Raw genomic sequence first — 26,154 nt, 5'->3', positions numbered from 1 at the left:
CAGATTTTACTTTTATTCTCTTTATTTAATGACAAACGACGTCGACTGAACAAATCAACTCTTCTCTTCTTAACCCTGTATTCCAAAGTGACATCATTGACGTCATAAGTGAGATAAGCATCATGTCAGGTAAAACATGTTGTCACATCTCCCAGGAACAGACAAAGAATTTCGAAAAATAAGTCTGTCTCGTTGACTTCGTGATATCAGCAGAAGAAAATCAATCGTAAGGTCACCGCCAGGCTGTGCATGTATCGGTGTCGGATACCATTAAGCAGTGACGTCAGCAATACTTTTTGTATGGTAGGGACCAGGGCCGGACTAGGCGAAGAGGAGGGGGGGGGGTTGCGAGTGGTGGCCCAGGGGGACATCCCCCCTGGCGGCAGGGGCGGATCAGTTCATTTTATGACTGTTTTTTTTTCAAAAGTATATTGTGAAGATATGGGTGTGAAGGCGCGAAGCGCCGAGCCGACGGCGCGAAGCGCCGAGCCGACGGCGCGAAGCGCCTAGCTTGCTAGGGGGGTCCGGGGGCATGCCCCCCCGGAAAATTTTGAAAAAAAGGATGCAAAATGGTGCAATCTGGTGCATTCTGAGGATGATCATTACCAGTTTCAGGCAGCAGATTTTGTCACTGATTAATACCCCAAAAATTGAAACTCAATGTAAAATAAAGAAATGCATACCTCATTCAATATTTTTATTTTTTGGCTGGGGGGGGGGGGGGTCCGGAAAGCCTAGAACCCACCCCCCCCCCCCCCCTCGTTGTGGGGGTCAGGGAGCAAAGCCCCCTGAAGCTGACGGGTAGGTCATATTCTGAGATAGGAAAATGGTCGCTCCTTGCATGAAACGGCATAAAATAAGCAATAATAAAAAAAAAATTAAATAAGTAAGGTACATGTTTAGGCTAGGGGGGGGGGGGGGGGGGGGTTGCGCAACCCCCATAACCCCCCCCGGTAGTCCGGCCCTGGGGACAGTACTTTGTTCCGCGGGTCACAGCATCTCCGTACTCCAAAACCTGGAGTGCAGGTGGGCGTCATTTCAAGATCCGTGCGCAGTAAATGCCATTCCGGGTTGAGACACAACCGACGATTTCTCATGTGCCTTATTCTCACCAGTATTGGCTGTGCGCCGGTAGCCGTAAGGTCACTGACTCGCCAGATATGTCGGGGAATTCAAGGGATTTCTCTCGAATGTGAGAAAAGAATTCATGTGCATGCATGTACCTGTATCTCTACATGTGTTTCAATCTCAGGAGAATAAAGGATCTGTGCCAGTGTGAATCAAGCTCTGGGGAATCATGGGTGCATCACTTACTTGGACGGGACATGGTGCATTTCTTTTCTAGGGTTCCTGACTTTAGGAACTACATGATTTTGCTAGAACAGTCAGTTTCCTGTAGATCTACTAGAATCTTTCACTTCGAACACGATGCTGGATCTAGCTCTCATCGGTGTATAAAATGTTATCAATAAATGATATTGATTTTATATTTTTGCAAAGTTTCGATTGAAACAGCTTTTCATTTGGGTCAGAGAAACGTACTAATTCACATTCGAATGATTTTGTGTATGTCATCAAAACTGCAAGGGCCTGTTCACTCAATTACTATGCAAATAAAACGCGAACAAAAGTTCATTCTTTTTCAGACGTTTCGGGGGACACTTGGTTTGATCGGCTGCTTTCGTTGGTTTAAGAGAGAGAGAGAGAGACAGAGAGAGAGAGAGAGAGAGAGAGAGAGAGAGAAATGAGGCGGGTGATGATGGAACTTAATTAAACAAGGATAAAGGTTTAAAGGCTACGCCTTTTTTAACAACCTGTCCTTACATCCAATACAATATTATAATACATGATAAACAAGTAGAACAAACGGATTATTAAGCAAACAAACGAACAAACAAGAGAGAGAGAGAGAGAGAGAGAGAGAGAGAGAGAGAGAGAGAGAGAGAGAGAGAGAGAGAGAGAGAGAGAGAGAGAGAGAGCAGAGCGAAAGTGACAGACAGACAGAGATAGAGAGACAATGAGACTGACAGAAAGAGAAAGACATAGAGAGAGACAGAGACAGACAGGCAGACAGACATACAGATTAACAAGTCGCGTAAGGCGAAAATACAACATTTAGTCAAGCTGTCGAACTCACAGAATGAAACTTCTTCTTCTTCGTCGTCGTTCGCTACACAGAATGAAACTGAACACAATGCAATTTTTCAGCAAGACCGTATACTCGTAGCATCGTCAGTCCACCGCTCGTGGCAAAGGCAGTGAAATTGACAAGAAGAGCGGGTTAGTAGTTGCGCTGAGAAGGATAGCACGCTTTTCTGTACCTCTCTTCGTTTTAACTTTCTGAGCGTGTTTTTAATCCAAACATATCATATCTATATGTTTTTGGAATCAGGAACCGACCAGGAATAAGATGAAAGTGTTTTTAAATTGATTTCGAAAATTTAATTTTGATCATAATTTTTATATTTTTAATTTTCAGAGCTTGTGTTTAATCCAAATATAACATATTTATATGTTTTTGGAATCAGAAAATGATGAAGAATAAGATGAACGTAAATTTGGATCTATTTAAAAAAAATTAATTTTTTTACAATTTTCAGATTTTTAATGACAAAAGTCATTAATTAATTTTTAAGCCACCAAGCTGAAATGCAATACCGAAGTCCGGCCTTCGTCGAAGATTGCTTGGCCAAAATTTCAATCAATTTGATTGAAAAATGAGGGTGTGACAGTGCCGCCTCAACTTTTACAAAAAGCCGGATATGACGTCATCAAAGGTATTTATCGAAAAAAAGAAAAACATTTCCGGGGATATCATTCCCAGAAACTCTCATGTAAAATGTCATAAAGATCGGTCCAGTCGTTTGGTCTGAATCGCTCTACACACACACACGCACAGACAGACACAGACAGACACACACACACACACACACACACACACACACACACACACACACATACACCACGACCCTCGTCTCGATTCCCCCTCTATGTTAAAACATTTAGTCAAAACTTGACTAAATGTAAAAAGACAACATCCCCCGCATACGTCCATTTACCAAATTCTTGTTGTCAAAACAGATGCAAGCGAAAATACAACTTGGACTTTCTGGTACAGTACACACACACACGCACACACAGAAAGAGAGAGAAAGATAGTGAGGGGGGGAGGGGGCAACAGAAAATAGAAACAGAGCACTTATTTTCCCCGCTTTCACTCTTCCCCGTCGGAGCTAGCTTGGTTTTTCGATCGATTTTTGTGGGTGCTCGCGCAGCGCGTGTGAATGTGTGGCGATACCACTTACTGATCGACAGAGAAGCTGGGCTAGCCCGCAAAGAGACGCACAGCTTCACTGGCCTGCATGTGTTCTCAATGTATCTCCACCTATTGACCCAAAACTGTTGGCTCCAACCACCTGGTCTCCCATAACACACACACACACACACACACACACACACACACACACACAGGGATGCATACGAGCGCGCATGAACGCCCAGACAGAATCAATGTAATACACTTCTGTTATTTTAATTTCATTGCAGGGCATATATCCATTGGACACGAAGTTATTTCAAGGAAATCCCCCCCCCCACACACACACACACACAAACACAAATTATAAACAAATTAATACATACATAAATAAATAATGGACAGAATTATGCAAAACTGAAAGAAAGGACCACAAATAAACATCCAAAGAGAAAACTAAGAGTGCCGGTGTAGCACTGCAGCTGAAGAGAGAGAAAGAGAAGTCAGGCTGTGTGGAGCTAGCGCATGCCATAATGGTTGGAACAGACCAAACAATGGAATCCTGGGAATCCTTTACTCCAAGATTAGCTGCACTCAGCTAACACGGTGTCTCAGACAACACACTGACACGTTTCCTTCCCAATACTTACGTGTGAGTATAGTTCTCCGTCTCTCTACCCCTGACAATGTGTGTGGTCTGTGTGTGTGTGTGTGTGTGTGTGTGTGTGTGTGTGTGTGTGTGTGTGTGTGTGTGTGTTAAAGGGATACAAACACAGTAGAGCTTTTCTAAATGAAAATGCTAACGTTTAGTGACACCCATACCTTGAGAGAATCTGGCAGTAAACACCATCAAAGCATTATTGTTCAAGGATGTCCAAATGCAACAGGAGTTAGTGTTTATGAACTTGACATCATTAAAACTGAACACAAGTAAAAGAAGATGAACCAGAAACTAAGAGGCGTGGAGTCGTTTGGCCAAGGTGTCAAGATTCTGTTTGGAATGTGTTGAATCGTCAACCTTCGACTCACACGAGGTTCACCTGGGATGACACGCGCCAGGCGTCAACAAAACTGATTTATGGAAAGAGGATGCTCTCTGGCACATGAAAAGGGGAATGTGAGTAAAGTTTATTGAAGCTAGTGGCCACGGTGACTGGGAACGGAAAAGTGAGACTAAAAAACGTGACAATATATATCTCGATGACAGATGCCTGCTGCGGCACAGAGAACAGTGGGGCAGCGAGACGTGGATGGACTCACCTCTCTCATCCGTGTCGGCACCAACGGTGCTTACACTGACGCCCAGGTAGACCAGGAGGAGGAAGGAGAGGACTGAAACACAAAGAGGCGGACCAGTGGTCATAGTGCATCATCTGCTCTCTTAGGGTCAACCCTGCTCGATCACGCTGGCTCTTTTCACCCTACTCGCTGGGTCCCTGGTAGTTTCCGCTGGGTCTCACAGAACCCAACGCAAGCACTGAGCACTGACATAAGTGGCAACAGTTGAAGTAGCACAGACCTATCTCAGGCTGATACAACAAACACGGCTTTACCTACTAGCACATGTTAGAAGAAGCACCGCTACCGTCGGGTCTCGAAGGCGACAAGGCTGACACGGCTCATGGCCTCCAAGGCATAGTGTTGACACCACTTGCTTTTCTCACAGGCAGTGGGACTGACACTAGTTATCCACGGGTCTCACTTATATAACAGACATCAAAGCCTCCAGCCCTGGTACCTATCTACTAACTGCACCGAAAGCCGCCTATACTGAGCACTACTGTCGTTGACTGCTCTACTATCACGTTTTGTGCTCTCCTTTCCGACACATACACTACTGGCTTTTCTTGCCAGACACATGCAGGCTTTTTTCTCCTCGCAGCCGCTAGCAGCCACAACAATACTTCTTCTTCTACTTTCCGTGGCAATGACTGGTAGCCACCAGAACACGACCCACAACACACTTGCTGCCTTTTAGTCGGAGTCCTCACCACCACCGATATCTGTGGTTTGCCGAATGCTGCAACCATGGCACAGCATGTTGTGTTGTATCCACCGCCTCCTCTCTCGCAACCTCACTCCTCCCCCCTCCTGCCTTCGCGATCTGTGGCCTGCCTAGACCGCCGGTACACAGCCGGATCCCCCACAACATGCACAGGGTTGATGTGCACTTCACACACACCGCTCACACATAGCTGCCAGGACAACATCAAGACCAGTATTCTCAGTGTGCTATACCCCCCTCTCTCCAAGTGTTGACGGATTTTGGGACTTGATAGTCGCTCTCTTGTTCTCTCTTTCACTCGCCACCGTGCGGCTAGGCTTGTTCTGTCTGTTTACGTCCAAAATGAAAGAGTGATTGGTGTCAGAAGGCAAACAGCGCATGCGCGGGGTGCTATTTCCTGCTGGCATTCGGTTTCCATGACAGCGCGTGCTGGGAGAAGAATGCAAGGCTTGACTTTGATTGTATTAAGAGATAAAGTTAAAACATTGCCTTGAAAGTACCTCTTTTCTTTTCCCCCGTTACTTTTCTTCTTTGTTTCCCTTCCTTTCTCGAGCTGTTTTCTCAACTTTCAAAATGACACTTATTTATCCAGCCGGCTTGGCCACATCAGTTCTTTCGTCCCCGTTAGAGAAATGCCAGTTACAGTAATACGCAGCACTTCAAGATTTGAAACTCGCAAATATCGGCCCAATAGGTGCAGGCAGAAAACAATAAACTGGTTCCTGTTCAAATAAGTGGTGAGGTTCTGAGCAGGCCTCTGGCCAACACCCATTCCTCCCCCAGCCGCCAGAAAACTTTAGGAAGCGCCAATAATAAACAGTCACTCGCAGAAACAGGTATTGGCCGGGTATGTGCATCGCACACCTGGGTCTTCTTTTGAAGAGTCTGCCAGGCCTAAACACATCGTGTCTCTGTGAGGTTCATGCTGATTGCTTATCAGTACCAACAACAAGCACTACTTCCCGGCGAGAGCAAGGGCAAATTTGCCGCGAGAAATTAGCCGTGTTAGAAACTGTGCTGCATATCGGTTTCAAGTGGACTACTGCTAACCGGTTATTACTGAGAAACAAGGTGTTGACTGATTTAACAAGTTGAGACGAACTAGGCTGCGCGTTTTTGATTACTGCGCGTATTCGATGTATGTGTGTGTGTGTGTGTGTGTGTGTGTGTGTGTGTGTGTGTGTGTGTGTGTGTGTGTGTGTGTGGGTGTGTATGTGTGTGTGTGTGTGTGTGTGCCGCTTACCACAGAGTGTGTATGTGTGTGTGTGTACCACAGAGTGTGTGCGCGCGTGTGTGTGTGTGTGTGTGTGTTCTTGGGGGGGGGGGGGCATGAATTCCTTTATACATGATAACATATACAGGAAGTGCACCTTCCGGAAATGCACTCACGTTGGGTCGAATAAGACCCCTTCTGCCTAAGTAGCCTAATGCATACATACAGGCCACTATTCTAAAACCATACGGCATCCCGTTCAATCCTTGTCGGGCTAAAAAAGCTCAGATTAAGAAGGTACTGTATTACACTGTATTTCGCGCGGACAACTGTGTAAACCGATACGCCGATATCGCGATCGAAACTAATCAACAAGAATCAGACAGATGTTGCCGAGACGAAGGCGAACAATCGTGGATTCATTCCCCCATGCACATCTTTACACAGGTTGAACTGATCGACAGCTGTGAAGGTTAACCGGGCTCAGGTCTATACTCCTAAAACGATTGGGCTAAGTTAACCGTTACGAAGAAAACAACCATGCAAACAAAATATTAATATATACATGTAGTTAACAGAATAGTTTCCAACCGCAGAACTGCTTCCAACCGCTTCTTTTGACCAAAACAGTGGTACAGTAACATGAAAACGACGATTTGTTCAAGTTTTCTGGTTGATGATGATGATGATGATGCTTTATGTCCTACAGGCCATAGTTTTTGTGCCTATTAAGGACTAGATATAACTGGATTTGTTAGCCTTAAAAACAATCACACAAAAATCGACCCAGCTCGAAATTGGGCAGAAACCAAGCAAGACCCGCAGGTGCATCCCACCAGAGGGAGGATAAAGACATGGTGAAAAAATAGATATACAAAGTAATAAAATGGGAGAGTAGTTGGATAGCTTCTCATTCTCATTCTGGTTTTTATGTGATGTGCCTTTTCAGTCTTTCGACTGGAAATTTTGCCCCATATTATTCAATGGCAAAGCGAAGCAAATACATCAATATGTTTAGAGACGGATTTCTCCTGATGCGCTACCTGAAAGACGCTTTGGCCATGCTAAAGTAGCAGATTTTTTTTTTTACAGCAGACGTCCAGAACACATCAGACTATATTTAAACACACACACACACACACGCACGCACGCACGCACGCACGTACGCGCACACACACACACACACACACACACACACACACACACACACACACACACACACACACACACACATGTGATGTGAGCACGACGAACATAGTCCAGTCAGATTCCAATGGGTTAAAAAAAACAGTACTGACAAAACGTCGAAGACCCCTACCCCTCATTACATCTCTCATCCGTGTCGGCATCACACCCACAGCCTTCAGACTCTCCCTGAATTATCACTCACCCCCACCCCCCACCCCGAAGTTGAAGGCAACTATCAATCGATCGTGCGATCTAACCTCTTAACCTACTTTGGTGAACTTTGGGTCTATTCGAGGAAAAATCCTTCCCTTCCTAGCACAAACGTTTGTCCTTCACTCTATATCTATCCTCACTCGCACTCTTCCCCGATCCACCACCCCCCCCCCCCCACCCCCCTCCCGACTACTGACGTAGTTGGAGCACTAATGATGAAGTGTAGTGTAGGATAAGGCAGGGAGGTGGGAGGAGATATTTCTTTAAATTCCCGGCGGCTTCCCGTTATTCCCCTCAACTTTTTACATTTAGTCAAGTTTTGACTAAATATATTAACATGGACGGGGAATCGAGACGAGGGTCGTGGTTTATGTGTGTCTGTGTGTGTGTGTGTGTGTGGAGCGGTTTTGAGAAAATTCCTGGACCGATCTTCATAAGACTTTACAGAAGAGTTCCTGAGTAAAGTAACTCCGACAATGTTTTTCATTTTTTGGATAAATGTCTTTGATGACGTCATATCCGGCTTTTTGTGAAAGTTAAGCAGCACTGTCATACTCTCATGTTTCTATCAAATTGATTAAAATGTTGGTTAAGCAATCTTCCACGAAGCCCGGACTTCGGTATTGCATTTCAGCTTGGAGGCTTAAAACTTGATTAATGAGTTTGGTCATTAAAAATCTGAAAATTCGAATTAAAATTAAATGTTTAGATATCCATTTAAAAATAGTGTCATCTTATTCTTCAGTATTTCCTGATTCCAAAACATATAGGTATGTTATATTTGGATTAAAAACAAGCTTATAAAATTAAACATAATTATGAACATTCTAATTAAAATCAAAAGTTCTGAAATCGATTTTAAATAATCTCATCTTATTCTTCATCATTTTCTGATCCCGAAAACACATACATACATACATACATACATACATACATACATACATACATACATATATACATACATACATACATACATACACACACACACACACACACACACACACACACACACACACACACACACACACACGCATACATACATCACGACCCTCGTCTCGATTCCCCTTCTGTGTTAAAACATTTAGTCAAAACTTGACTAAATGTAAAAAGGAGGTATTTGCATCTGACATGTTTAAACAAAAACATGTCGCGTGAATCTAAGAGAGATCAGCATTAAAAACAAGTCGCGTGAAGCGATATAAAAATATTTGGTCAAGATCAACACCACAAACCAATCATCGTCTACAATCAGATAGTCTCGGCTAACCATACCGATGACCGAGACGGGTCACGCTCGCCGCCGAGCAAACTCATTAATTAATTTTGAAGCTTCCAAGCTGAAATGCAATACCAAAGTCCGCGCTTCGTTGAAGATTACTTGACTAAAATGTCAACCAATTTGGTTGAAAAATGAGAGCGTGACAGTGCTGCCTCAACTTTTACAAAAAGCCGGATATGACGTCATCAAAGCGGTGACGAGGCGCAGTTCAAGCGGGCCAAGTACGACCTCCAGCGGGAGATGCGTAAGGCGAGGTGGGACTACAAGTGCAAACTGGAGGAGCAATTTCAGTCCGGCAACTCTCGTGCTGTGTGGCACGGGCTCCAGGCGGTCACGAACTACAAGAAGAAGAGCCCCCCAGTAGCCGACGACCCCACCCTCCCTGACAAACTTAACGAGTTTTACGCTCGTTTTGACCGCGACAACCACACCCCTGTGACGGCGTCATTCCCCGACCCCTCGTCCCCCCTGCCTCCCCCCTTCACTGTCCGTGAGCGGGATGTCCGGCTGCTTCTCCGCAAACAGAAAAGCAGGAAAGCGGCCGGCCCAGACGGCGTCTCAGGCCCTACCCTACGGCATTGTGGGGATCAGCTGACACCTGTTCTCACTGACCTCTTTAACTCCTCCCTCCAGCTCTGTACTGTTCCCCACTGCTTCAAGGCCTCAACCATCATCCCCGTCCCCAAGAAGCCCACAGCGTCGGCCATGAACGACTACAGACCGGTGGCCCTTAAAAAGTGCCTGGTCCTCAAGCACCTCCAGTCCGTCATCAGCGGTAGGCTCGATCCCCTCCAGTTCGCCTACCAGGCCAACCGGTCTGTGGACGACGCTGTCGCCGTTGCCCTCCACTTCATCCTCCAGCACCTCGAGACCCCCAACTCCTATGCCCGCCTCCTCTTTGTGGACTACTCCTCGGCCTTTAACACCATTATCCCCCAAAAACTCTATGACAAGCTCCTCCTCTTTGACCTTGCCCCTTCCCTCTGCCTGTGGCTCCTTGACTTCCTCCTTCAGCGCCCCCAGACAGTCAAGGTCAACGGCCTCCTCTCCAAGACGCTGGTCCTGAGCACCGGAGCACCCCAGGGGTGCGTCCTCTCACCGCTGCTCTACTGCCTCTTCACCAACGACTGCGTCGCCTCTCATGACTCAGTTCAGCTGGTGAAGTTCGCTGACGACACCACAGCCGAAGGTCTCATCACCGGCGGTGATGAGACCGTGTACCGCCAGGAGGTCGACTGTCTGGTGTCGTGGTGCGACAACAACAATCTCCTGCTGAACGCCACCAAGACCAAGGAGATGGTGGTGGACTTTCGCAGGAAAAAAGGCCCTGTGGCTCCACTGATCATCAACGGCGATCCCATCGAGATGGTGGACTTTTTCAAGTTCTTAGGCACCACCATCTCCAACGACCTGTGCTGGGATGATAACGTTGACGCCATCGTCAAGCGAGCGCGGCAACGTCTCTACTTCTTGCGCCAGCTCAAGAAGTTCCGCCTCAGCCAGGTCATCCTGGTCCAGTTCTACAGGGCCGTGGTGGAGAGCATCTTGACATTCTCCATCACAGTGTGGTACGGCAACACCTCCCAGCTGCTCAAGAACAAGCTGGAGCGTGTGGTGCGCACTGCTAGCAGGATCGTCGGCTGTGAGCTGCCCTCCCTAGCATCCCTCTATGCCAAGCGCATGCTGTCCAGAGCCCAGAAAATTGTGGCTGACGAGTCCCACCCTGGCCATCCCCTCTTCGAGCGCCTGCCCTCAGGTCGTCGATTCCGATCCCTGGGGGCACGCACTCGACGTCTCCAGACCTCTTTCTTCCCCCAAGCTGTTTCCTCCCTTAACGCATCCCATCCCTCAGTTGGGCAGCTTCGCAGTCGGTGATCCTGCTGGCGGTGAGCTCACCACATCCTGTGACTCAGTGTTAGGTGGTGGTGGTGGTGGTGGTGGGGAGTTGAGTGGGACTTTGATGTGTGATTTTTATTTTTTTCTATATTTTTAGCTGCATTATTTTAGTCATTCATGAGTGGGTGGGTGGAGGGGATGGGCTAGTTCTAACTATGCATTAGATTATAAAATTGTATTCTGTGTAGACCCTTCCACCAGCATCTTAGACCACTCTTTGTACCTTTTCTTTTAATAGATGATTGTCATTTGTTTTACCTCATGTCTGCCCTGCGTGTGATGGTGTGATCGTGACTGCTGTAGTGTGGGCGTGTGTGTGTTGGTGTGTATGTCAGTGAATGTGTGGGCGTGTGTGTGTGTGTGTGTGTCAGTGTGTGTGTGGGTGTGTGTGTGTGCGTGATTTTACCAACACTACGCTAAATTCCTTGTGCTTTAAATGTTTTTTTAATGTCACTTGGCTCAATAAATACTGTATTCTGTATTCTGTATTCTGTATTCTGTATTCAAAGACATTTATCAACAAAATGAAAAATACGTCTAGGGATATTATACCCAGGAACTCTCATGTAAAGTTTCATTAAGATCGGTCCGGTAGTTTCTCTGAATCGCTCTATACAGACACACACATACACACACACCACACCCTCGTCTCGATTCCCCCTCTATCAGTGTTAACACATTTAGTCAAGTTTTGACTAAATGTAACTAGTCATCGCCGAGACTACATGTAGTAAGTCTTGGCTAGCAGAAGACCAAGACGGGTCATACCCGGCTCCACGATGCATGCAAACGTGGTACCTATTTTCTTTAATTGTGAGCACATTTGTAGAGTAAACATAGCATATCTATATATTGTTGGAGTTAGGAATTGATGAGGAATACAAGGTAATCGTTTTAAATCTGTTAGAGAAAAATCGATTTTAATGACAACTTTAACTCATCAATTAATGTTCAGGGCTGAAATGCAATCCCATAGTCCGGACTGAGTCGAAGATTACTTGAACAAGTTAAGTACACCGCGGCTTTGGGACTCAGTCCCGGGATCTCGGCCCGAGACGTTCTAAAACTTCGCTTGTGGGGTCCATGGACCCTCTGAACATTAAAAGTAGGGGTCCCGGGACCCTCTAGGTCGGGCGTCCGTGTTGAGCCCTGATTATGCAAATAATAAAGACAAGGTAAATGATGCCAGAACAATTAATGAGACAGCTGACGGGATTGCATCTTTCAATCTTACACTTCTTGGTGAAAAGCATACCCTCGTACTCCCAAATTTGCAGCTATCAAAATGCTGAAGGAAACATAACAACTAGTGCATTATACACATAGAAGTAAACGCCAACACGTGTCTACGTCAGACTTGAAAAGAAAGAGAGAGAAAGAGAGAGAGAGAGAGAGAGAGAGAGAGAGAGAGAGAGAGAGAGAGAGAGAGAGAGAGGGGGGGGACTCAGAGGGAGAGACAGGAGGAGGGGAGGGAGTAGAAGGAGGTGAGAGACAGAGAGGGAGAGAAAGAGAGCACTATTGAAGCAACAAGGCATGTCGTCTTGAGAGAGCAGACACAGCGGCACCCAGGTAATGTCGAAGAAAGCGAGTGAGACGGAGTAAATGGAATTGTCTGCCCATTCTTTGTTCCCGCCAGGAAACTGGACGCCTGCGCGACATTTGAAAAGAAAGACATGAAAAATAAAATAATGACATGATCTCACTTTAAGTGAAAAGAAGCTATAGGATGAAGAAAAAAGTGAACTGTCGACATAACTTCTTTTCTGCCCCAAACTGTGTGCAGTTCTCAATTAAAAAAATGTATTGACTATGACGAAGAGAAAGAGCCTGTTGGTCAAAATATAGCTGTTTCTCTAAAGCACTGATTACAAGAATGGCACATTTTATTCAGTTATAACACTCAAACAACCACAAGTCTGATTGTGGAGTTCGTCGGTCAAAAAAATAAAGTGAGCAGAATACTTAATTCAGAGAGTTGATTTTTGGAAATACTGAACACTGTCAGTGCTACATGACCGTTCGGCAGAGTTATGCCACGTGAAGCTCGGACAAATATTTCAACTTCCGCTTCAGGCCAACACGTGCTCGAAGTAAACAAGAAATGAGAGAGGAGAGAAATCGGTCCAATCATTATGCGTTGCTCTTGGGAAAAGTGCAATTATGGCATGCAGTCGATACCCTGCGCGCGTACGTAATGTCAGTTTCTTCCCATTTGTGAAACGTGACAGTACACACCGTACCAGTCACCAACGAGATGGTGTGTCTCAAACACGTGTACAGGAACCACGTGATGTTTGTCTGAGTAAGCAATGGTGCTCACTCTGTCATAACCTATACAAACCCGACAGAGTTATTTCCGGAATTCGTCTATTCATGTCTACTCTCTCCTCTTTCGGCCTTTCTCTTCATATTTTGCATACACATAATCCACAGAGGTATGAACAGAAAGGAGAGTGCACAGTATTGCCTTCTCACAGCAGAACAATAATAATGATTTTGTTGACCAGAATGTTGGGGAGAATAAAACTTTTTTGTTTATGTGGTAGCGAAGTCGCCTTGTGTTAAACCTCTTTTTTTTTAATGATTGTGTATCGGTAAAACTGTTTGGATAGAGCGAAAGTTTTGGGCTACTGGTCAATTTAAAAAGACAGAACTCAAGTTTTTTGGGGAATCAAGATATAAGGTGTAGTGAAAAGAAGATAAGTTCAGTAACTTTCATATTAATTGGGAAAATGTGTGTCCAAATTTTGAAAGTTGAAAGTCAAGATTGGATTTGTTTATCCAACGCGCGTGTGTGCATGTGTGTTAGACATAAAACACTTTATTATCTCAATTTCGAGAAACTCGGGTGTGGTGAATCACAACAAACAACATAAAACGTAAGAAAATAAATAAAATATCGAGGCGCAAATAATCAGCTTATAATAGTGTGTGTGTGTGGGGGGGGGGGGTGGGGGTGCACACACACACACACACACACACACACACACACACACACACAAACACCGTCGAACACACACACACACACACACACACACACACACACACACACACACGCACGCGCACACAAACAAACGCACAATTATACCCGCACGCACGCACGCACAGGCACTCGCACAAATACATACAAACACTTTCACACACACGCACACACACACACACACACACACACACACACACACACACACAAACACACACCCTTCCCCCCACACACACACATGTGCGCGCGTGCACTGCAAACGAAAGAATGAATGAACAGACGCACAACCACACACGCACGCACGCACGCACGCACACACACACACCCACACACGCACACTCTCACACAAACACACACTCACACAAGCACACAAAGACGCCCATTTACACAGAAACACCCCCGCCCCCTCCCCCTATAAGCGGGGATGAAATTTTAAGAGTGGTGGCCAGTGACCCAGAACGAACAAAAGTCAGAGCTGGCAACTCAGGTTTGTATTCAGGGAAATTTACACGAAATGCACGCACGAGATACGACTTTTCTTTCTATTTTCTCTCTTTGGGACTTTCATTTGCGTTAGATCGGTTTTATATGAAAAACCGAAGAAAAGCCCTGCTATTTTGCACTGAGAAACTTTGGAAGCAGCGTGTTTACTCCTGGGTTTCGCTGTAGTACAATTACCCTCACTTACTTCCTCGCTTGCTTCAAAAGTAAGCACTTTTTCCGTCCCATGCATGCGAAATTGAGGCTTCCGATGTCACTCAAAACGTAGGAAGTTGTCGCAAACTACCATCAATTACTTCCTCGCTTTGCTTCGAAGTGAGCCCTTCTTCAGGCCCATGCATACGAAAGTGAGGCAAGTTCTTCCGATGTCACTCAAAACTTCAGGAGTTTTCGCGAACTTCCCCCATAAGCATACGGGCACTGGTCGGGCCCGGTACTTCTCAGTTGGCCCTCGTATTATACCCCATTATTGATAAGCATGCCCCCTCTGCGACACCACAGAGTTAAATATCCCTCTCTGTCCCAATGGCTGACCGGGCAGATGGTTGAAGCTATGTATGGCTCTGCGTGATTTCTTTAAGGCTAATAATATGAAAGCAGAGTTTTAAGAAACAACGGAATAAAGTGACAGAATTAACGCGTCAAGCAAACATTAATTGAAGATAAAAAAAAAAGATATAACAACTGTTTGGCGTGCTTGTTAATGAAATTTTGGGTAAAACCAAAAGGAATTCAAGCCGATCTGTCACAACAATTTACCAGATGATTTTAATAATCATTTTTTATCCCTTGCTGATCGGTTGAAAGATTCTGCAAACGGGAGATCTGGATCTGAATTAAACGGTTCCCATTCAAAACTAGTTAAAGGCACAGTAAGCCTCCCGTAAACCATCACAGATACTGTCAGGCTTTTACACACAGTAGAAACACCCTTTCATTTAAACACTCACCGCTTGAGAACATCCTAGGTACCCTCCGTAAAGAGCGAGCAATCTTCAAATAATTTATTTTTGCGTGGTTTATCTTACCCCTGAGCCATCGTGAACCCATGTGATCCAGTTTCCTTTTTTTCACATTGTAGTCGTCAGTTTGTGATTTCAATGCGACTCGCTGTAAGCTTATCTGCAATAGCACGTTATTATGTACCTCTGAATCTAAACGCAACAAACGGCTGCTATTCACACGAACTCTAGCGATGGCTTTTGACTGTTCAGAGGAACTGGCGAAAGGCATAACCGTCGTCTGCTACGAGAACCACGACCTTGCGTGACCCTGCTTCCGGGCTTTTCTTTTTTCAAACTTTCAAAACTTCGAATTGTACTGATCTTGTCTTGATGAAAAAAGAAATCTTTTATGATTTAAGAATGTTTGTGTAACAAGCTGTCAATTTATTATTTAGATTTTAAAAGTTAGGTCTAGCGCCAAAACGCACCGTCTGATTGTCTGATCAGACAATCCGCAAAATTAATTCTTTAAAAATGGCTCGCTCTTTACGTAGGGCACCTAGAATGTTCTCCAGCGGTGAGTGTTTACACGAAATGGTGTTTGTACTGTGTGTAAAAGCCTGACAGTATCTGTGATGGTTTACGGGAAGCGTACTGTGCCTTTAAATTAGTATTGTTACGGAACATTGAATCCAGATGCTTTCTTTATTATTCAAGACATGACGGTGCACGAGGTTGGTAAGATTATAGAAGGCCTTAAGAATAACAAATCCATGGGTCCCGACAAAATCTCTCCTTATTTGTTAAAATTAGCTCTGCCTTATATTGTGGAGCCACTTACCTATGTTTATAATCTCTGCATAAAGCAAAACACATTTCTGAGTTTATTAAAGAGAGCAAAAGTTGTTACACTTCCTAAAGGAGGTGAGAAATGATTCAGTGTGTACCCTTTTGGAATCATATTTAACTGACAGGACTCTGTATATTGAAACTTCCCTTCAAACGACGTGAATAACTGGTGGTGTTCCAATGATATAAACTCAGAGGCAAAAGAAACGCAAATAAAGGATGCGTTAATTAAACCTTTATGGACTTGAAATAAAAATAAAATCATGATACTAGCATGTTCTGCACGTGTTGTTTTAGCGGTCTTATCCGGTCAGAACCGTGTTTGCCGTTATCTGGGTCACACGTGAGGTCTTGTTGACGGGGATCACAAACCGTCATGGGGACCACTTTCAGCACATGCAGAATGTGGAAAAGCAGCTTTTCGTGTTCAGAGTGTTCAGGCAAGCTGTACCGTACTCACAAAACTGTTTACAACATTCATTTCTGCGACACAGGCGCGATGCCGAGACTATCACCAGATCAGCGCCAACAGGCGATCGGGAGACTTGATGCCGGACAATCAGTTCAGCAAGTTGCTAGGGCATTTGGAGCAAATGTCACCACGGTTTATCGCCTACAGCAACGTTTTCATGCCACTAACAGTACCTGCGACTTACCAGGACGTGGCAGACCCCGGGTAACAACAGCCCGACAAGATCGCCATCTTGTCCACCAACACCAGCGAGATGCATTCGAAACTGCTGCCAACACAGCCCGTAACACATTCGGGGTGCATGGACAACCCGTCAGTGCCAGAACTCTACGCCGACGCCTTGGTGGGCAGAACCTGGTAAATCGGCGTCCTGCTTGACGTCCTGTCTTGACAGCTCAGCATCGCCTGGATCGTCTAGCCTGGGCCCAGCAGCATGCCCACTGGCGCCATCGGGACTGGCGGAGGGTTATTTATTCGGACGAGAAGCGCTTTTGCCTGGAACCTGGCGATGGGCGTGTCCGGATCTGGAGAAGACCTGGACAGCGGTTTGCTAACAATAACATCCTGCAGCATGATCGATGGGGAGGTGCCAGCGTCATGATATGGGGCGCCATTGGTGTCAATTATAGCGAGTGGGACCTGTCGTACTTCAGAACGTCGGCCAAGGTCGTGGGAATGGTGTCAATGCAGATCGCTACATAAATCAAGTCCTGCGTCCTGGCAGCCGTATCCCGGTAAGTACAGAGACAGATCTAGTGTCTCCCACTCTGATAACGTGTCACCTACTGTTAATCTGTTTTGTTTTAATTTCTTTTTATTTCAGCAGACACGGATGTCAAACACAGTGCTAGGCAGTCACCTCTAGTGAAATGAGTTGATCTAAAGTGCCTGTAATGTTTGGATGTCTTTAATTGTTCGTGGTTCGATTTATGTGAATTTCAAGACTTGCAGTAGAGTCTCAAGTTAAGTTTACTCTGCCCGAAAAAAAACTGTCCATCATTTACTTGAACATGCAGATATAAGGAAACGGAATGAATCTGTTCTCAAAGTCAAAATGATCACGATTTTTTCCTCAGATTCAAAACATGCACTGTCATGGTTTTGTCTGTACAATTTAGTAAGTCTTACCTTGCAACAACTTCCTTGAACTTGAAAGACAGTTTTTGAATGCTAGATCTGTATCGCGTTTCATTCCAGACTCGATTCTCTCTTTGATTGTACTGTTTGCTGTTTACGCACTATCATGATTCGCTATGTAACGTTTGGTAAGCTTACCTTGCAACAGCTTTCTTGTCTTTGTTGGCATTTTCTTTCAAGGCAGTACAACGTAAGATTAGATTCTTTCGGACAGAAGGTAGAATGTGAGTTTTGAGACAACGACAGTCGTCCAGAGAAAGCTTGCTGTGGCATTTGTTTGTAAATACTGCCGTGTGCTGACAAAACCGAGTAAGTCCATTTTTTTCAAAAATGATATTTTTTGTTCATCAAAAAGAAGAAATCAATGCGCATCTTTTGTGTTAATTTCTACTTTTTAGAGTGCTTAGATAAGCAGATATGAACAGGTAAGTCCACAACCAAAAACACATTTTTAAGTGTGCATGAATGTTTTGACAAAACCAAGTAAGTCCAAGGGTTTCCCAATTTTCGTATAATGGTAGTTTCAAAATTCTTTCAGACGACTCATTCAGAAAAGACGTCATTTTAAGTTTAGAACTCACAAATGACGTCATTTAAAGTTTAGAACACACAAATGACGTCATTTGATCAGGCGAGACATAATGACGTCACCTTATGACGTTTTATTTCAAACATTTTTCTTCTCTATATGATTCTCCTGACGATCCTTGTCTCTCTCCCTCCCTCCCTTCCTCCCTCCATCTCTCTTTCTATCCCTCCCTACCTCTCTCGCTATCTCTCTTCCTCTTCCTCCCTCTCTCAATTTTCCTCCCTCCATCATTCTCTCTATACCCCCTTCCCTCATCCCTCTCTCCCTACCGCCAACAATCGACTTTTCTCTACCTCCCTCCTTCCCTCTCTCTCCCTCCCCTCTGTCCCTCCATCACACTCTCTTTCTCTCCCTCCCTCCCCCTCTCTCTCCCTCCTACTCTCTTCCTCCATAGCTCCATTTCGTAGCATTCCAACTCTCTGATTCTTCACAGCAAATGCCAGATTGTGAATCGCCGTTATGAAGACGACGATAACAAGAGGCGAAGCCAAGGCTCACGTAAGAAATCGACAAACAGTAACACAAACTCAATCACTCCGTCACACATACACACACACACACACACACACACACACACAGAAAGAGCATAGGTGAAACTGTGCAAGAAAGCGAGACACTAGATCTAGATCTGTCTGTCTGCATGTAGCCTACTTACAGGGACACGACTGTCAACTAGTCTCGGCCCGCTCAAAATAATAATGACCGAGACTTTCAGTACTTCCTTCGCGTGACGTCTAACCCTCTTACGTCATAATGTGACGTCAATGTAATGTGACGTCTTCAAATGTTAGAGTTTCTACCACAGACATACACACGCACGCACGCACGCACATACGCACATACGCACGCACAGACAGACAAAGTTACGATCGCATAGGCTACACTTACGTGAGCCAAAAACCAGTGTTGCCTCCATCTGACGTAATATTTTTGGTTTCATATGACGTCATGTCTGCAGTCTTCTGTTTTTTTTTATTCTGTGTCTTTTTTTCTTCTTTTTTAAACAGCACAGCTGTGTTCAAAACACGTGAATAGTTCTTTTCTGCAACTGCTACCGAGCAAGTTGTTCGCATTATCCGTGAAGGCTATACGCATCCTATCGGAGAACGGGAAACAAAACAAGTCGCGTAAGGCGAAAATACAACATTTAGTCAAGTAGCTGTCGAACTCACATAATGAAACTGAACGCAATGCAACGCAGCAAGACCGTATACTCGTAGCATCGTCAGTCCACCGCTCATGGCAAAGGCAGTGAAATTGACAAGAAGAGCGGGGTAGTATTCACGACTTTTTTCCGTGACCTTACGGATTTCATGGGGGCTGCCATTTTGTTCTCATCTCCTCAGTGTGTTCCGGTCTGAAACCGGTTTAAAACACCACTAGGCGGAAACCCCAAAACAATGACGGCCGCCTTTTTCGAAATAACATTTTCAGAGATTGTACACAAAAACAACGCCCGAACGGAAAGACAGAATGTGTCTTTCGCTAGATTGCAAGTCAGGCTTTTCACTTTTCCGATGAAGACAACCGCTGAGAGTGAAGAAACGACGCTGTTCGACTTCAAAATCTCCAGTCGCAGACGACCTTCGCTTTCGCAGTACAGTCTATAGGCAGGTGCAATGTTACTCATTTTGATCAGCTCGTTTACGTATATTTTTTGCATTCAGATCAATTAGAATGATTGGAATCAAAGCAGGAATAACTTCGGCATGCAAATGCATTTATTTGGCGAAATCAGTACAGCAGTAAGCTAGATTTTTTCCCTTCAGTTTGTTTGCGTGACTGAATTTTGTCTTCAAGAATGTACCACTTGCTTGATTTTGATTGTTTGTTCAGCTCATTGGCACGAAATGCATCTTGCAAAATATCAATTTGTTGAATGAAAACGGAATAAGTGACGTTCTAACATTTATCTGCTTGCAAAAACAATCGCAAGGGTAGATCTATCTGCTTCATTGACAGACAGATTTTCATTGAATTTAAAAAATATAATGACTTGGTTTGCAGACTCTCCGATTAGATCTATGTAGTGTTTGTGTTCTTAGATTAATTGGCCATGTAGGTTGTTTACGATCATAACATTGTGTTGGTTTGTGCTGGTGCAATCTGCAGATCAACGGGGATTGACCACATGGTGATACTGTGATCAATGCAACTTGTGATCACCACTCAACATTGCCTTTTACCAATCTCAATGGCAAAACGAAAGGTACAGTAACATGCTTGTGATTTCACATTATGTAATGTCTCTGGCGATCAACATAGTTTTTAACTCTAGTCTAACTGATCATGCTTATTACTATTAGTATTCAAGTACGATATATTCTCCGCCCCAGCTCCACCCTCACCCCATAGCACTGCCAATCAGCCTCTACACTACAGTCCAACAACTACACCTCTAAAAGCCCCCCCCCCCCCCCCCCCCCCCCCTACCCTCCGTGCAACATATGGTCATAGGGAGTGCTCTAATTGTTCCAGAACATACCCGACCACACTCATACACAGGGTACTGACAAAGGAACTTTTTTTTCAGTCTCCATCAGGGCTGTCACCTAATATATGCAGACAGGTGTAACGGACGTTTTAGCAGCCACTGTACCACACATGTCATAAGGTAAATATAGGTATGTTAGTATATTTACAAACTGTTCACTCTGTTGGTTTTTCTTGCAGCATTTATTCAGAAACTCTGTAAATTGTGGCAATTACATATGCAGACGTTCAACTTATTATTGAAGAAATAGAATCAAAATTGGTTTATTAAGTATTTGAATTTTGATCATGTGATCAGAGAAACAGTTTCTTGAACAGCTAAGCTACAAGTGAAGTACAAGGACAACAACATAAACAGGTGACTGGAGACTCAGGCATTGTTTTTTTTTTTAAATATGCACAGCAATGTTTACTCAGTACTGGGGGGGGGGGGTGGATTTAAAGTGTTCTTTTGGCTTCCAGAGAGGTGCTACGCCTGTTAAGATGGAAATGAAATAGAATAGTTGATGGTAAGGGTTATCACAAAACAGCAAGGATAATGTTGCATGCCTGTATTTTCAGTTTGAGTTTAAAAAAACTTTAAATACTAGTTTTCTGATTAGCTATAATTCACGTGAGAATATTATAAGATGCTACCTTTTTTTAATTTTTTTTTTTATAAGATTAGCTCATTGAGTCTGACAGGAACATAATTGAGGAATGCTTATAATTTCTTGGCCAGCTAAAAAAAAAATTAAAACCCTTGAAATGAAGTTTACGCAGGTTAGATGTGAGGATATCTTAATTGGGATAATGCATTTACCAGTAATTACAACGAGAGATTTACTTAGAAAAACTGAAGTCATTCATAAACAATAATTATGATTACAATCACAGAGTAAGGGGAAACATGGCCTTTGGTCTGGAACAGCAGCTGGAATGGTCTACTTGTCAAACCTGCCTGAATGTGCTTTTTGACTCACATGCGAAGCAAAAGTGAGTCTATGTACTCACCCGAGTCGTCCGTCCGTCCGTCCGTCCGGACGTCCGTCCGTCCGTCCGGACGTCCGTCCGTCCGTCCGGAAAACTTTAACGTTGGATATTTCTTGGACACTATTCAGTCTATCAGTACCAAATTTGGCAGGATGGTGTATGATGACAAGGCCCCAAAAAACATACATAGCATCTTGACCTTGCTTCAAGGTCAAGGTCGCAGGGGCCATAAATGTTGCCTAAAAAACAGCTATTTTTCACATTTTTCCCATTTTCTCTGAAGTTTTTGAGATTGAATACCTCACCTACATATAATATATAGGGCAAAGTAAGCCCCATCTTTTGATACCAGTTTGGTTTACCTTGCTTCAAGGTCAAGGTCACAGGAGCTCTTCAAAGTTGGATTGTATACATATTTTGAAGTGACCTTGACCCTGAACTATGGAAGATAACTGTTTCAAACTTAAAAATTATGTGGGGCACATGTTATGCTTTCATCATGAGACACATTTGGTCACATATGATCAAGGTCAAGGTCACTTTGACCCTTATGAAATGTGACCAAAATAAGGTAGTGAACCACTAAAAGTGACCATATCTCATGGTAGAAAGAGCCAATAAGCACCATTGTACTTCCTATGTCTTGAATTAACAGCTTTGTGTTGCATGACCTTGGATGACCTTGACCTTGGGTCAAGGTCACATGTATTTTGGTAGGAAAAATGTGTAAAGCAGTTCTTAGTGTATGATGTCATTGCTAGGTTTAGTTACCCTAAAGGTCGAGGTCAAGCATGTGAGTCGTATGGGCTTTGCCCTTCTTGTTTATTTTTGTATACCTAGTGTGAACGACGTTTAGGTATTTGCAGACTAATTATTGTATTGCTGTTGTTTGTTTGTGAGTTATGTTATGGTGTGTCCTAAATTGGTCGGAATTTGTTGTGTAACAGTATGTTCTCATTTGTAATTTGTTTCTCCATGACCCCAGAGGAACAGACTTCATATTAAAACCTCGAGACCCTGAAAATACTTGCATACTAAAATTTTTTTTTTTTTATTGGGGATAGGCAAGCTCTTGAATTCTTCAAGCCTTGAGAAACTTTCCAGTCTGATATACATGTACCAGAAAAAAAGTGTGATCCTAACAATAACATGAATACTTAATTCAATATGTGCAGGAGCTACTTCGGCAGACCCATATGGCTAGTATCACAATGCAGGGAAGGTGAGTTCATTGATTTATGTTTTTTCCACCTTTTCTGTGTTTGATGTCAGCCGTGATTACCCAATGAGAACTTCAAAACATGTTGCTGACTTGCGAAAACCCAACCATCACATCTGATGTAGTTGTGTAGCCCATCTAGAGGATAGAACATCTAATTTCGTGATAGCATAGCAATGTTGTGTACCTGACTAAATCTCTGCACATCACAGTGAAGTCTTACTTTATGATCATATGATTCAATACCCCCCCCCCCCCCTCCCCCCGACTAAACAACAAAGAGCAGGCACTACACACTCACATAACTACCAACTCCACAATGTCATTTCAGAATCAAGCAATCAGGAGAATGAAAGGATTCACCAGTGCTCCGCCACTCGGTTGGATAGCCATCACTATGCACAACAAAATCCATTATTGAGGGTTTCTTGGTCGTTTCTGAAGCTAGGGCTTGGAAGCTTCACATACAAATATTCCTAAGAAAAATCCTTGTCCTTGAGTAAGATTCCCAGTGAATGGGGCCGAAAACAACAAAAATGAATACTTTTTTTTTTTAAATCAAAACATTGTTAAATTTGTTATCTTACTCATTGTGAAAGTCTGACCAAATCTGCGACATTGAGGCAAACAAGTTGGGGTGGGCCTTTAACTAAATACTCTGAAACCAGCAGCTGCTTTAAGTAATTGTATGTGTGTTGTCATTATGTACTGCTTGCACTAAATGCATTTTCTTTATCTCCTCAGAATCGAGCCACCCAGAGAAAGACCATTGACATGCAGGGCGCATAGTAAAACATATAGAATTACGGCGTGCAAGTCGGTCGACAGGTGCCAGCCATTATCATCATAACAAGCAATGCAGATCATAGTTCCTTATGTTTTATGTTGTGCACAAGTCCCTAGATCTGCTTTAATTTTAATGTAGAATTTCATTATCAGATAATTTGAAACATTTTGTTTAATTAAATTGTAAATACGTCCAAGTCAATTTGCAGCATTTTTTCTTTATTGTTCTTCTATATACCCTTAAAACTAACACATAGTAAAAACAAGAAATGTTTGTTCAAGGGAGATCATCTAAAGCTTTTTTTTTTGAATCTGTAAAATTGCATAGTGACATCCTCCAAAAATAAAATGTCTTAAGAATAAGGGTATCTACACGGGTTGTCTACCTATTTCTTGATAGCTTTGCTTTTAAGTATAACTTTTTTTCTCAGAATATTTTTTTTAATAAGTTTTATTCAAGGGAGGCAATAAAAAATATTTACAAAAATGTGTCCAATTGTGTGCTTACAAATATTAACATTTCTTGTAGCCCCAAGAAGTGTGTTTTGTCTTGTAACTATTGTGATTTGAGAGCTTTAGCACTGAATGCTTTGCATCCTAGTGTGAATAGCATTGTAAAGCTTGCCTCTTGCTAATTTAGAGCAGTAGAATAGAAAGCAGCCTACTCCACAATCTTCTTTCATATTCTGTGCATACTCCTTGACAAGAGAACCACGAGATTTGTTTTTATTCCGATGTTGCCTTTTCTATTCAATTAAATACTTAAATCCTACGTGCAACACAAACCTTTTTTGTGTTGGTTTGTTTGTTTATTTTTATATTTTGTAAGTATAGACCGTACTAGAGACCAGTCTTTCACCGCCGTATGATTGATCTGGAAATCTCCGCTAAGCAGTTCAATAACATAATTAGTACATGGCTAAAGCATTTTTGCTACTCCACTCAAAATATGTCTAACTACGCACTCGTACTCTCTCCCTAACATAACACTTGTTCATGCAAAATTGTTTGCGGATCAGTAAAATTTGCGTGAAATATTGAATTGCGAATTTGTTTTAATTTTTGTTGTTGAAAATTACGTAATCTTCAAAATAGATGAGTGTTTACTGAAGCGATAAACTATTTATACAAGTTAATAAGAATGGTTTGTAAGATCAAATACAAACCAGCAATACAACTGCTGTCGACTTCTCTGTCTGTTGGGTCAAACTACGCCAGACATTTCTCTTCTAGTGGCTCCATAGCATGAGATACAGGCTCCGAGGCAGAAACTGCTTCGTTCTGAACTTGAATACATCGGTTCCTCTCAGTTACATAGTCTTTTAATTCCTTCTGTCGTTTCAATGCAACAGGTAATCAAGCCTGTGAGTGTTGCATACTGTATCAAGTTCTGGTGTATTAGCGATCGAAAAGTTTACGAGGTAGTTGCAGAATCGATGTTTGTACGTACCTTTCTGGTCAGTTATCAGGAGATAAAAATTAAAAACAAATGACATGTATGCAACATAAGAGGCTAAAAGGCTAAGAAACTTGATGCCTCATCTGTCTCGGTTGCTAGTCTTCATCGTTCATACTCATAGCATATAGCAATACCATTTGTTGTGTAGAATCAATATGTTATTTTTTTCTGAAATAAAATATTCACGAAGAGGGTTCGATTCTGATCGAGTGAATATATGTGTCAAAAGCTGAATAAAACAATGCGTTTGTCTTTGACTGGTGAAGTAGAGCTGAAGCTTTTTGTGCTGGATGTAAGCTTAGTTGGTTTTATCACACACACACACACACATAACCCTGATGTTTGTCAAAAATGTTGCATGTTCCTGCTTCACAAATGCCTGCACAAAAGCACACGGATGTACACGTACCCAGGGGCGGACGAGGGGGGGGGGGGGGGGGGGCACAGGGGCCCCCCCGAAAAAAAGGGGGAAAAAAAAGATTTTTCTATGCTGATTCTACGACCATTTCTAAGTTCAAATGGCACCAGATGGTACCATTTTGCTTCTTTGGGCAAAAACAAATTTCCGGGGGGGCATGCCCCCGGACCCCCCTAGCAAATTCGGGCGCTTCGCGCCCATCACATTCACTTTCGATTCAAAGTGCCCCCCCCCCCCCCTTACAAAGCAACTGATCCGCCCCTGCGTACCTACCTACATACCCGT

The 26,154-nt window shown here is 43.5% G+C and overlaps 1 protein-coding gene and 1 long non-coding RNA gene across 2 annotated transcripts in view; one reads left to right on the top strand and one right to left on the bottom strand.

Moving 5' to 3' along the window:
- The window catches only part of LOC138975852 (acetylcholine receptor subunit beta-like 1), a 110,155-nt gene extending 104,571 nt beyond the window's left edge, over positions 1 to 5,584 (bottom strand). Inside the window, exon 1 of the mRNA XM_070348623.1 lies at positions 4,517 to 5,584. Within this exon, the coding sequence (XP_070204724.1) occupies positions 4,517 to 4,619 (103 nt within the window). The 5' untranslated portion in view covers positions 4,620 to 5,584. The remainder of the gene's footprint in view (positions 1 to 4,516) is intronic.
- A 15,102-nt stretch (positions 5,585 to 20,686) lies between these two features.
- LOC138975818 (uncharacterized) lies at positions 20,687 to 25,721 on the top strand. The gene is made up of 4 exons (XR_011458764.1): positions 20,687 to 20,731; positions 21,056 to 21,136; positions 23,163 to 23,209; positions 23,951 to 25,721. It is a non-coding gene; the product is annotated as an uncharacterized lncRNA (long non-coding RNA).
- Positions 25,722 to 26,154: the final 433 nt, after the last annotated feature.

This window comes from Littorina saxatilis, linkage group LG1 (genome assembly GCF_037325665.1).
Source record: "Littorina saxatilis isolate snail1 linkage group LG1, US_GU_Lsax_2.0, whole genome shotgun sequence".
Taxonomy (NCBI): Eukaryota; Metazoa; Mollusca; class Gastropoda; order Littorinimorpha; family Littorinidae; genus Littorina; species Littorina saxatilis.
The sequence above is the reverse complement of the archived record's forward strand: the minus strand, read 5'-3'. Positions and strand labels throughout refer to the sequence as shown.